This window comes from Apteryx rowi, unplaced genomic scaffold (assembly GCF_003343035.1).
Source record: "Apteryx rowi isolate R43461 unplaced genomic scaffold, aptRow1 scaffold_22, whole genome shotgun sequence".
In the NCBI taxonomy this organism is placed as follows: domain Eukaryota; kingdom Metazoa; phylum Chordata; class Aves; order Apterygiformes; family Apterygidae; genus Apteryx; species Apteryx rowi.
The window spans coordinates 3,822,892-3,835,762 of NW_020448530.1; the positions used below are offsets into that span (position 1 = coordinate 3,822,892).

At 35.6% G+C, this 12,871-nt stretch overlaps 1 protein-coding gene across 1 annotated transcript in view; it reads right to left on the reverse strand.

Annotated features, from left to right (window-relative positions):
- The window catches only part of POLN (DNA polymerase nu), a 94,265-nt gene that overhangs the window by 9,114 nt on the left and 72,280 nt on the right, over positions 1-12,871 (reverse strand). The window contains exon 19 of the mRNA XM_026064555.1: positions 2,035-2,117. Within this exon, the coding sequence (XP_025920340.1) occupies positions 2,035-2,117 (83 nt within the window). The remainder of the gene's footprint in view (positions 1-2,034; positions 2,118-12,871) is intronic.

Sequence of the window (12,871 nt, forward strand, 5' to 3'; positions counted from 1 at the left end):
TTTCTTTATTAGACAATGTTTTATCCTCCAAGATTATAGAAAAGACTTTGAAAATATGAAAAAAGTGTAACCTAAAGCTAAGAAAATAGAAAGCAAATAAATCAAAGATTATTATTTATTAAATGAAAGATTTCCATTGAATCCAGTAAGCATAATACAGACAAGTTCCTCAGGGAACTGTTCTGTATTTTTTAGTTCCAGAAGAAACAAAATAAAAAAGTAATTCTTATTCATACTTTCCAGTTGTATCAAAATGTCTCCTTATAGAAATTTAGCAATCTTTTGAAGGGACGGAAACTTTGGATGGAATCTAGTGCATCAAATTTAGATATCTAATAATTTTTTTTTAGTCTGCCCAATTTCCATTTAAATAGCTTTACTACATCACTCTCTGTTATGTCTTAATTAGGATTTGATCATACTGGCACTGAATGGAAGCATCTCACTATTTTACAGATGCTTCAGTGGCCCTCATTTGAGAGAGATGAAGCGCAAACAAGTAAACAGAGATACCTAAATAAAGCATTGTTACACTGAAATTTTCAGTGCCTGGTACAGAGCAAATGACGGAGTGCCAATACAATCAGCTTAATCTAATCATCTAGATCCTCTATCCCATGAATAGACAAGAGTAGGCTCCAGTGAAGGAGGCCCCAGCCCAGGAATTTAGACATTTCCTTTTCTCTACTGACTGTATACTTAACGGCATTCAAAAGGTGGTGATTCACTCTGATTCAAAGTTAGGCATCTTCCTGTTCCACTGAGAATGAAGGGAAGCAATAGGAAATGTGTAGCATCTGTATGCAGCAAGAGGCAGGGGTACTAATGCTTGTACTTTGCAAAATAATCTAAGGATGAAAGCATTCATGCTGGAAATGGGAGATTAGATTCCAGATTCAGACTGTGAAGGACTGAATCTACACTGCAGGAAGCCAGAGCTCCCAGACCTGGGCTTTTTTAGTTTCTATGTTTTAAAATGCAATATCGCTTAATATAAAATGTATAAATATATATATAATGTACCCACATATCTATATGTAAAATAAGATATTCTAGAGAGCTGAATCTGAAGCTTTTTTTTTTCCTTTTCCTCCTTCCCAGCTGAATGCCCTAAACACTAAATTCAAAGCCCTTGGCCAACTCTGCCTTTGGCTCAATGACTATTGATTGCTCACTGCAAAGTGGTTCAGGTTCAAAAGGTGGTCTAGAAAGTGTTCTTACGCTGGAATCCAGGATGTAGTTTTAAGTCCCTGTAGGTTGAATAGAGCCTGCAACCTAGGGATGTCATTTCCTGGATGAGTTTTCCAATTGCTCTTCTTCCCTACAGCTTTTACATTTCTCTAGAGGACTTACAAAAAGCTTAGTTAGCTGTTCACTAAAGCAAATACATGAGAGCTTTTATGCAGGTGATAAGTACCTCTTCCCAGAAGAGGTAATTCTGAGCATGTATGAACAGTTAAAGTTATGTATCAGGAAAGTTGGGCACCATTCAAAAAATGGCAGGCAGTTTTGGAAAGCATGCAGAATGTCTTCACTTCAGTAGGTTTTAGCTACCTACAACCTAGACAGGACTTAGGCAGAACTGGTTCTAGGAATGTTTTTTTGCAGGTCTTCTGCAGATGTGGAGAAATGGAAGCAAACATCAAGATCCAATGTGTTTTGAGACAATACTGGAGTCATTTTAATTTCATTGCAGTTATTTTCATGTCTGTCTACATACTGAGAGAACGCAAAGTCTACTCAAAATTATACTAATTTTAGACAAAGACAAATACTTCAGTTAGATCAGCAGCAAAGAAACATAAAATTAGAGTAACCTTTGTATATGACAATATGGTTATATTATTTTGACAGTTCCCATACTGAGTAGACTATTTAATGATACTTGGTAAATGTCAAAATATAATACTCTGACAAAGTTTTATTCATCTTTAGAAATCTGGTCCAATCGTATAAGTTATGTAAAAAGTGCACCTTCATAAAGTATGAAATAAAATCTACTGCAGATCTTTTTGTTTTTGTACAAATGCCTACCTGCTCCATAAACCACTGAGTAGACCATACGCTTTGCCTGTTCTCTATCAGCCTGCTTCACTTGTTCATTTGGAATCCCCTTCCTAAGTAAACAAACAAAAATGTTATATTTTTAGCTAAAAGTAATTTACATTGTTAGACCATAGAAAATGTATTTAAAGTCAATAAAAATTTAATAAATACAGACGTATAAGATATGAACAGAAGCACTTAGGAGCTTTCATCTTAGGCTGTGAATGCACAACTACCTTACAAATTTTGGCGGTGACAGTCACTAGTAAATGAAACTCTTTAAACTTCAATCTTCATCTTATCCTTTCCCTTTTTTATCAAATTCTTGGCTGGGAAAACTCTTTCTACTATATTATTAGTTCTTTACAGTGAAGAGGCTCCAATATTGACCTATGAGAAAAGCTAAATCTTTGTAGCAATAGCATTTCTTCAAGACATGAGGTATACAGAGATTCTATTATTTTCTTAAAATAAAGATTCCATTATTTTCTTAAAATAATAATTCTAATATTATAATAATAGAAACATTAATTAATAATAGAAACAATAATTTTATTATTATTTTAAGCTTACTTAAAAAAAGGATATAATAGGACTTTACTAGTAGGAATATCCAACCCTCTATCAAAAATAATGATTGATAAAAGTATGCACTGAATCTCTCTATATGTCTCACAGAGCTCCACAACAGAGATGCTTCCTAAGGAAGCAGCAGTGGCTGTTTCTTAACTTAACTGGTCAGCATAGTTAGTTTACTAGCAACAAAGTATCATCCTCCCCAGTTCCCATTCACTCACCAAGTGACATAAACAGTCCTACCAAAGGGCTGATGGATTCGGTAATTTGAAATAAAGAGTTAGGACTCTGCAATCATCAGGTATGTGCCACCCATACTTTTTCTTATCCAAATGTTTCAGAAAGAACACTGACAATTATTGACAATTGACAACACTGAAAGAATACTCATCTTTTGGTTTAAGTGAAAGTGCTTTTGAGGAAGTCTTGATCATCTACTCATACTCAGAAAAGAAATACCTACTCAAATTGCATTTGGAACTTAAAGATGAATTGCTATCAGAGATAATTGATGTCATTGTATGAAAAAGTCTCCTCATGTCTTCTCATGAGTCTGTTTAAGATGGTTCGATTGCACTTTCCAAACCATAGTGATGCTTTGTCATGAAAGATTTGGCTGACACGCTTTGAGAAAATTTTTTGGCATATTTCTGTGCACCTTCTTTTATCATTATTGTGACACTCAAATACCTAGCAAATCAACAGAAGTATAAATTTGTACTTGCTTGGTCCATACACTAATTTTACCCAAGCCTATACACAACATAATTAGGTTTTCTGAATAATGAACAGGTAGATCTTGGGTGCAAACAGATTTAGGCACGTATAGATTTTTTGAAGGGGAAAGATAAAACTGAATATGTTTTCAATATGTTTTGAATATGTTTAAATCAATCATTCTGGTAGTTAGAGACTCTTATAATTAGCCTTCTCTGTTGTGTCTTTTCAAAAAGTCATGGCTCTTTTGAATAAAGTGGGTTGAGATTCCCAAATGTACCTGATTAAGATGATAGAGTGGCAAGTGGAACTATCAAATACAAATTTAGGAAACCAGACATTATCAAGGATTTCCTGAAGCAACCTCTGGCAGAAAGTCTACAGGAATTTCCTGAAGGTCCTGGCAGGAAACTATGCATATTCTTAAGAAAGCCAGAAACCCAGAACCAGGTGGAAAATTGGAATCTGATAAGAGTTCCCTAGAGAACTGTAAATAGATCTTACCAGAGGATCCTTCTGAGCTGAAGAATCAAGACTGCAGAATATTGAAGCTAGGGAAACAATACAAAATCTAACACTGTTTTCCCCAAATCATATAATTTGAACTAGAGGGCTTGGAGAAGGCAAGAGACAGGAGTACAGCCATAGGATGTATTTACACATCTACCTCTGTCTGAGGCTAGAGACAACTGAGAGCCAAGGGGTGTGCAAAGGGTCAGCATGTTAGCTGCTGACCTCTCCAAAAAAGAACTGTAACTGAAAGAACACAGTGGGTTCAGAGGCAGGGAGTTCTACAGAAGAACATCCATACTGATGAGGTGATGATACAGAGGAAGACATTCACCTGCAAAGAGCTGAAAAAGTCCTGCTGGGAAGGACTGGAATGGTTCTTCAACCAGGGGATCTAAAGTAGTTTTAAGAATGAAAGAAGACACTGGACCAAAATTAGGTGCACAGCGAGACTCAATGCTGGGATTTTAAGGCTGATTTTGCTTCATACCGAAGTGGCTGACTAGGAAAAACAGAGAGATAGACTTACTGCTGTAATCTTAATAGGCAGTGTCAAGAGAAGGACACTGTCTTTTGATAGTAAGCAATCACAATAAAGCCTTGTCTAGCACAGTTATTAGTGCTGATGTACATGCATTGTGTGAACACAGCAATCACAATCATCACTTAGCACTTTAGTTATTCAAGAAATACATATATATTAATGAGAAGCAATTAAAATTTTGGAGCTTGATGTCAAACATTTCTTTTAATGTAATGCTAAAAACAAAATGGTCAGTCAACATGTCCTCACGTGTTAGACTGGGATATCTGAGCACTTGTCAGAGAGGCATTAAATCTGGCACTCTGTATATTTGTAAATTTATGTATCACATTCAAGAATCTGGAATAATAAAAGAAGAAATTGCCATATAAGTCACAAGCACTTGAGCAAATAGAAGTCATTAATCAAAACTGTTCATTTTGTTAATAATGAAAATGTTTTTTTCTGTGTGTCTTAACAATGATTGGTTTCTATATAGCATGCTTGATTCCATCTGTAATTCAGGGTGACATCCCTACAGTTTGAGGTAAAGATTATTCCTATGAATAATGAAATGGCATGGATGGCTCCATTTCTTATAACTGTAGCTGCTATGTTAGAAATCCTCAATGATCTTTTTCCTTCAGGCTGTTTCCTCTAGAAATAAGCTTATTTTTATGATAATGAATTATTTTGTTATAAAGAATACTCTAAGAATCTATTTAAAGTTAAAATTTTTATTTTGGTTTGGTATTCATCACAAAAATACTACGATATTCAGGAAAATATATTGTTATCTGCTTGCTTGTATAAGAGATTTTTAAGCTATAATCACTAAGAAAGCTATCTCATGCATGCAAATACACAAAACTGAATTGTGGTATGACGTAAAATAGATCTTGGATGGAGATGCATTGTTTTAAAATAAACTTGTCTCTGAAAAAGGAAGCTGAATGGGCATAAAAAAGCCTTAGCTGTCAGACCTAGACAGTGACATAGAGGCAGACTTCAGCTCACTCAATACTGTATGTATATCTGGAGGAATGGGAAGAATGTTAATGCGTAGGAACATAATAGAAATTGATGCAGAAAAAAGACTCAAGGGAAGAATGAATTTGCCAGAGTTTTTGTTGGGCGAACTAGTTGTTTCTGAAGTCCTCCTGAAAACATATATATAATCATTACTTCTGGCATGAAACACCTATATTCTTCTGTTTTATGACATCCTTGTCATTTCTCTGTCTCTTGGATAAGCTATCTGTTCAAGTTCATAATCAATATCATCATCGCACTCAAATTCCTCCTGACTTGCCACCTCCAAATGTGCAATATTTCACCTCTTACATGCCTGCATTCTTAAATTGCTGTCCATGCCTGCAGACTTCTCTCAGTCTGCTCCCATAACTCTAATTTGCTTGTCCATTGCTTTCCTTTGTTTAATACTGTTTTGCAAGTACTTTGCTTTGTAGTACTTTATTTGATACACATCTATTAGGTAAAATAAAGCATTGACTTCTGTGCTGGAAGACACTTATCAAGTTCAGGTTAACAGATCTCATTCTTGGAAGGAGTTAGCAGAACTAAATACCTGGAAAGGACTGTGAGGATAGCAGAAACTTAGTGCAGAAAATTGTTAAGGGACAAGTGTAGTCAGAGTAGAGATATAGAAGCTCTTTAAGAGGTGGCTCTACTAAGAACTGGGCTGTATGCCAAAAAAAGGAATACCTGCCTAATTCTTAGAGTTAAAAAAGGGAGAAAAAATTTCTAGAGAAACAGTGACGGATAAGATCAAACTGCTAGTAAAAAACATACACTGCAGATGTAACTTACTACTTGGCAAAAATAATATCTTGAATATTTTCTATAATTTTTTCAAAATCCAGTACATGTTTTCATACATTAATGTGGTCTAATGGACATCTCAAAGAGTTTCTGCTGCATTAAATCTTACATTTATGACTACTGAGTTTCTTTATACCTGAGGAAAGCCTGGCAATCATATCTGTGATAAAAACAAACTTAACTATCAACTTGAAGAACATGTTAACACATAATACATAGTAGCAACTTGGATGGATTTTTTTTAAACCTGTACACAATATTAAAAAGAATCAATAAATGCAAATTTTGGTATACAAAACTTAGCAGACACAGCACAAAGGAGTTGAACACAAAAAAATCAAAGGGGGCCACAGGCCATAAAATCTGAGTAATGCCAAAATAAAACTTTGAGAACAGGTAGAAGTGGAAGGAAATCAATCTTAAAAGAATGCGATAAGACAATTCAGCATTTCTGGGAAATATTGTGTGGTGACGGAAGTCCTCTGTTTATGTGCAGGAAAAGGCAGAACAAACTCTTCAAACACAATAACTGGCAGACATGCGTCGCCTTCATCTGCATTACATTACAGCCAAGCTAGGCTCAGTCATAACAGCCATGAAGCTTTTGGCTGCTCTCCTGCATCTGCCAATTAATCCAAGTCCTAGCTGGGAGCTGTTGATATGGGAAACGAGATGGAGTGCCATTAAATTCATTTTGTATATGGTCATTAATGTCAAATAAATGAGTTAATACAGATTTCCTCATATGACTGCTCCTTTACAGCTTTTTTCTATTATTTCATCAATGAATTATATAAATCTGTCATTTTTTAATCACCTGTCACTATTTAATTGCTGCAGATGAAGGTTGTATATTTTGTAAGTTTGTGTTTGGAACTTTGTATTGGCGTATGAAACTGGTGCAGACAATTCTAAGTAATTAGTGACAACTGCAAGGTTTAGAAAGACTCATTTTTGCAGTGATACCACCACTGGATTTATCATGCAGAAGGTAAATCCTGGAAGCTTTCTTTTTAAAAGATATCAGCATGATTATACCTGAGGCAAGTAGAATATATACCAAAATGTATTTGAGCATCCTAAACACATGGAAAGGTTTGGCTACACAACAATCTAGTCTGTTAATGCAACGCATAAGAAATAAATGTTTTTCTGAAAACTGCTATTTCATGACTGATGGAAAATACTAACAAGGTCCAGGCAAAAAGTTCTCTCAGACAATTTTAAAGTGGTACATGGAAGAAATCTTGAAGAAGTCTTACCTGGTTAACTTCTGTTACAATACACGTAAAAGGAAGAGGTTGAGAACCTCCCCGAAGCCACTGGTATTCCAAAGATTACTACTTTTGCCTCAGGTCTCACTCAAGACCCAGGAACAAGGTACATGCAATTAGCCAGTCTATATTTTTTTTTAATCACACACAGTTCTGACATACAGTTTGATACAGAATATAAGGTCCAATGAAAAATAAATTGCTAAGTCATGCAGCCAAAAAAAGGGGGGCAGAAAGTGTGGATTTTATGCCTCCTTGAAACAAAGAGTTATTTAGGAAGCACTTATCAGCAGGATATGACTCCTTCTATATCTAAGAGGCATTTACACAACTATGTTCTAATCGAAAAGTATGCTCTAAACAAAAAGTACATAGATTGTCTTCCTCATAAGGAGAGAATAGAGGCAGCAGGCTGAAAAATGAAACTTGTCTAGACTGCCTAGAAGATTGACCATAAAGGTAAGATATTTTTCAAGAAAAGAGAAGAGGCATCCACAAAGGCTAAAATCCTGACTACCATCTTGTCAGAAGGGAAACAGCAGGTGAACGAATAACAGAGAGGTCTTTCTGATGCAGCCTAAGTATATATAGATTAAGCAGTTTGTTTCTTTTATTTCTCTGTCATTTATAAACATTTTTACCTGTTGTCTGATTCAGATGTTATGCTAAATGCTTCTATTTTCATTTTTACTTTGAACTGGTTTACATTAGTGAGATTTAAGGTTACAGAATAACACTAAGAAACTCCTCACCTCCAATAAAAATGAATTAATAAACTAGAGCCCTGGGAAAACTTAACAAGTATCTCAGCCACCCCACACTTCCTCCTCTATATCTAAAGGGTCCCCATTTCATCTATATTCTACATGCCCACTCCCACCCCAGCATCAGGAGAGGCAGAACTGACTTCCAGTGGCTATTTCTGATATGGGAGACTCTCTGGCATGGACCATCCATGTAAATACAGGGGCACATGCTTAAACATTAGAGGTGAGAGGATCATAACCTCCCCTTCAGGGAGACCTTAAATTTGTGTTTTATTTCATTTAGAGGTTTTTATATAAGCTTTCACTTTGGTTAGTTGAGTTCAACTTCTTTGAATGAAAGGCTACAGCACTGTCAACTTGCTGTCATCCTTTCTGTACCACAGACAGCCCTGCAACACTTGTCATTGTAACTCTTTTCCCCTTTGTATGCACCTACCAAACTGCATTTTAATTTGTCTTATAACCATTTAACACCAGGAAAAGCTCCACAACCCCTACAAAACTCCTTTTAAGCCTCCAGAACTGCCTTAGAATTTTAAAAGTCCTTTTCTTCCAGTGGTTAATCATAAAATAATTTATTTTGCCTCAGTAGCCTTTGTAGTCCGTTGTATGAAGATTTATTTCATTATTCTGAGACGTTCTGTAAAAGAACATGAGATCTAGCTTTCAAGTATTTCACAGAAGACAAAGACATGCCTTGCTTTGCAGTTTGCTGTATGGGTCATTTTAACGTAGCAGGGAACCAGATAAAGAGACTACAACAAGGTCATGTCATAAATTGTACCTATCATCAGTAACAATTTGTTGAAGGATTTGTTTGGGAGTCAAGTGATCCATGAACTTTACTAAGATATTTACCTGCATGTTGACCTCCCTGATATGTGACACTGAGGAGATTTATTAGATAATACTTATTTTCAGTGCTCTTGACAGAAAAGGTCACTTAGAGATTTCTCCTTAAAAAGGCAGAATTCTTGACTTCTGTCAGTTAGAATAGAAAGCCCTTGACATCAAGAGAGGTGCTTGAGAGAGCACATCCTACCTTCACCTTTTGTCTCTTCTTCACTACTGCAGGAGTAAAAAAGGGCTTTCTTCTCACATCTACCATTTTCTCTTCTCTAGTGAATTACCTGGATAGGTGACATTTATTTCCAAGACACATGATTGTTAAGGGGATTAATTAACTAGCAGACAATCTTATTTCAGTCCTTGTGTCTACAAATACAGAAAAAAAGGCAGTCAGGGTAACTAGCTTAAATCTCCAGATGCCAGTGTGAATGTCAATGGAGATAGGCAGCATCACTGAAAGAGCAAATGTAAACAGATTAAGAAGTCTCCGCAAACTGGGATGATGCAGAATTTTTCAGAGGTCACTTTTACGAAACTGCATGTCAGGGACCAAATTCAAATTAATGCTCTTGGAGTATTTTCTTCACTTATCACATCTACTTATCAAGCCTTTCTATAAGAGGCTTCAAATAGTAAAGGAGGAACAGAAACCATTTTGGGAGATGTAATTCTAGCAAAGAGTATCAACTAATTACTGCTCCTGGCCTAGTTAGGGGTCTCATAACTTTATAAAGAAATAGATGGAACCTCAGAGAAGCCTATACACAAATACCAGGAGAATAACAATAAACAGAAGGAGACAAAAATCATAATATGTAACCAAAAGATAGTATAACTGCCATCTCTCTCATTTCACAGAACTAAACATGAAGCTAGAATATTGTTACAACAACGCACAGTTTGTTCAGGAAAACAAGCGGGGAAAATGGAAGGAGATGTCACATTGGATCAAAGTGCACCCACAAAGTTCAGAAAAAGAAGTAGACTTGTTGAATTTCTTGGTTAAGACAATGAAAAGAGGAAAAAAAATCAGTGCTGATATACATAAGAGAATCTTTCATAGATAGGTTCCACAGAGAAGGATGAGATACTCCGTATCTCATCTCTTTCAGTTTCACTAAAAACACCTCTTACAGCTTAAATTTCTATTATGCCTACGATCTCACTGAATTAAAGGCAGAAGTAAAACAGAAGAATAAGGGTTTTTTTTTTAAAAAGATATTGGTCTGAAATCAGAACTCCAAAAGCACAGGAGTCTTAACTTCTGCAAAAAGATAGAAGGAAACTTTCCATTAGACCTAGATCTAGATCAAACAGGAAAGATTCTCCAATTCTCAAAGTTGACAGGATATTACTATGCTTTCCACAAGCTTTATTTGATTTCTTGGCATCTAATTAGCTTAATTCCCAGGCATATTCTATGAAAAAATGTGCTGTAGCACTTCAAAACATTTTGGATATGGTGTGGATCTATAATACCTACCTTCACATTCTCCATTTTATCAGGATTTAGCTTGACTGAAGTTAAAGTTAATTGAGATTAATGAAATAAATTGAAACACTTTATTAAGCTCTGGTGCAGTTTCATAAAATGCATTATTTTATCAAAGTCACTGTAGATGAAAATGACTATTTGGAGAGAACTTTTTAAACTCAAAAAAGCATCCCCATGAAATTAGCAAAGCCAAATCACTGTCAGATTCTGTCCAGCACCGGGGGACTGTTCGCCCTTCTCAGAGCTCTGCATTAGTTGTGGAGGTGAAAATTGTAAAATTTTATTTTGCATTTATTCTAGAATGCTAAGAAAATATTTAATATGCAACAATTATAAGCTTCCAATCTGACATAAAATTAAGCTCTCTGGTTAAACTTTTTGTTAACAACTTGGTTTCTTTAAAGCTATTGTTTACTCTTCTAACAACAAAAGCCATTATAGTTCCTGAAGACTTTATTCCCTCTGCTTTATCTGCTAGTCTAAACAAATGTCACAGCTGCACTTCCTCTAAGGGACTGTAAACTACAAGATGAAATTTCCATAAGCTGCCATACAGACAGTCTGTCAGAGCGCAAAGCAAGACAAGTGCGCAACTTCATTAATATCAGCTTCTACAAGTGAACTTTTAAATCAGATAAAAATTGCTTTGCTGCAAAAGTAAAACAGCTTTGAGGTTCTGAACTCATTAGAGCTTAAAAATTTTTTACTCTGAGAAAGCAAACTGAACCTCCTCCCTTTTATTAAACTTCAGCATTTACACTGCTTCCTGGGGAGGGGAGCGGGGAACAAGGGAGTAGGTGGAGAAAGCAATAGCTAATTAAACTGCATGAATGCTCTTTGAAAAAACATGCTGCAATAATTAAACATCACAAGCCAAAATCTAGATCTGTCTTCTGTATCTCAACAGAAAAGCTCAAAAAAAAAGGGGGGGGGAATAAACTCTCCAGGATTTAAAGATTTAAAACTAGAAATTTCTAGAACTTAGGATATTCAGATGCTGTCAACAGCAGGATGATGTGTGACCTAAAAACCCTAATCTGAAATTACGATTTTGATTCAGGCTTATTTCTAGCCATTCTCTCTTATCAATAATGAAAATTAATGAATTAATAGGGGGAATTCCTAACTGTTGCTGCTTGAGCATCTAACCCAGAGTGGAAGCCTAGGGCTGGGGTCTTTCTTCTGGCCAGGCAAGTCCCTTCCTCTGTTCACAATCTTAAACCAGGAACCCTTTCCTACTGTTTAGCAAAGGTGCCTAAATTGGTTCACTTCTTACATTTTTCCTCATTTCCAAAAATAATAATCATGAATGATAAAAATTAAATAAAGAGAGCCATCTAATAAAGAGAGAGATCCTAGTCAACAGTGTAATGGCTTGGGCAATTACCCAGGATACGGATTCAAGTCTTCATTAATAAATATTCTGCTCTTTAGTCATAAGGGGACAGCGCCGACAGGAAAGACTGTAAAATACCCTAACACCTGATAAGCACGGTGTCCAAAGACAATGTGTAAAATTTACGTTCACATACATCCCCGCCAGAGACTCATTACCCATGGCTGGATGTTTCCTGTATTAAGTCCTGACTAGTTTAACAAACTCAGCTCTACCAGTGAAGCAACTGTTCTGCAGAGAAGCCTGAGAATTCTGCTGTGGTCATTTTGTGGCTGCAGCTTAAATTAGATTCAAAGAATACTGGTAGCTCAGAGAGAATTCCAGCACTTATGCAGTTTTGCATGTAGGCACCTCTCTACAGTACCTGTTCTGAGGATATTAAAAGCAACTGAATGGGGGATTTCAGTGTCCAAAGAGCAAAGAAGGTACCCATGTACCTTTGAGGCTCTAAATGCCTATGAAAAGATTTTAGTATTATTGTTTCAAAATCCTTTTCTTTTACATCATTGGTCGACTGCCTATTCTCAAACTAAAATTCTAATATTACACTTGTAGAAAAATTTACTGGATTTTCTCTTACAATATAACACTGATTTTTCTAAACAAAATAATACTAAATGCAATAAACTGAAAGTGGACCTTTTCTTTATATTGAATTAAAATTATAGATATTTAAAATATATCTGGCAGGGTTGAGTTACCTAAAGTAATTCCAAAGACAAAATAAAAATTATTAAAGCTATCATGAATACATTTGCAAAGTCTCTGACTGTGACCACGATTTTTCAAGTGTTTCCTGTCAGAATCTTTTGAGGAGTATTATTAGTATTATTTCTTTTATTATGAAAAAATGTAACTTACCATAATCATTCATTA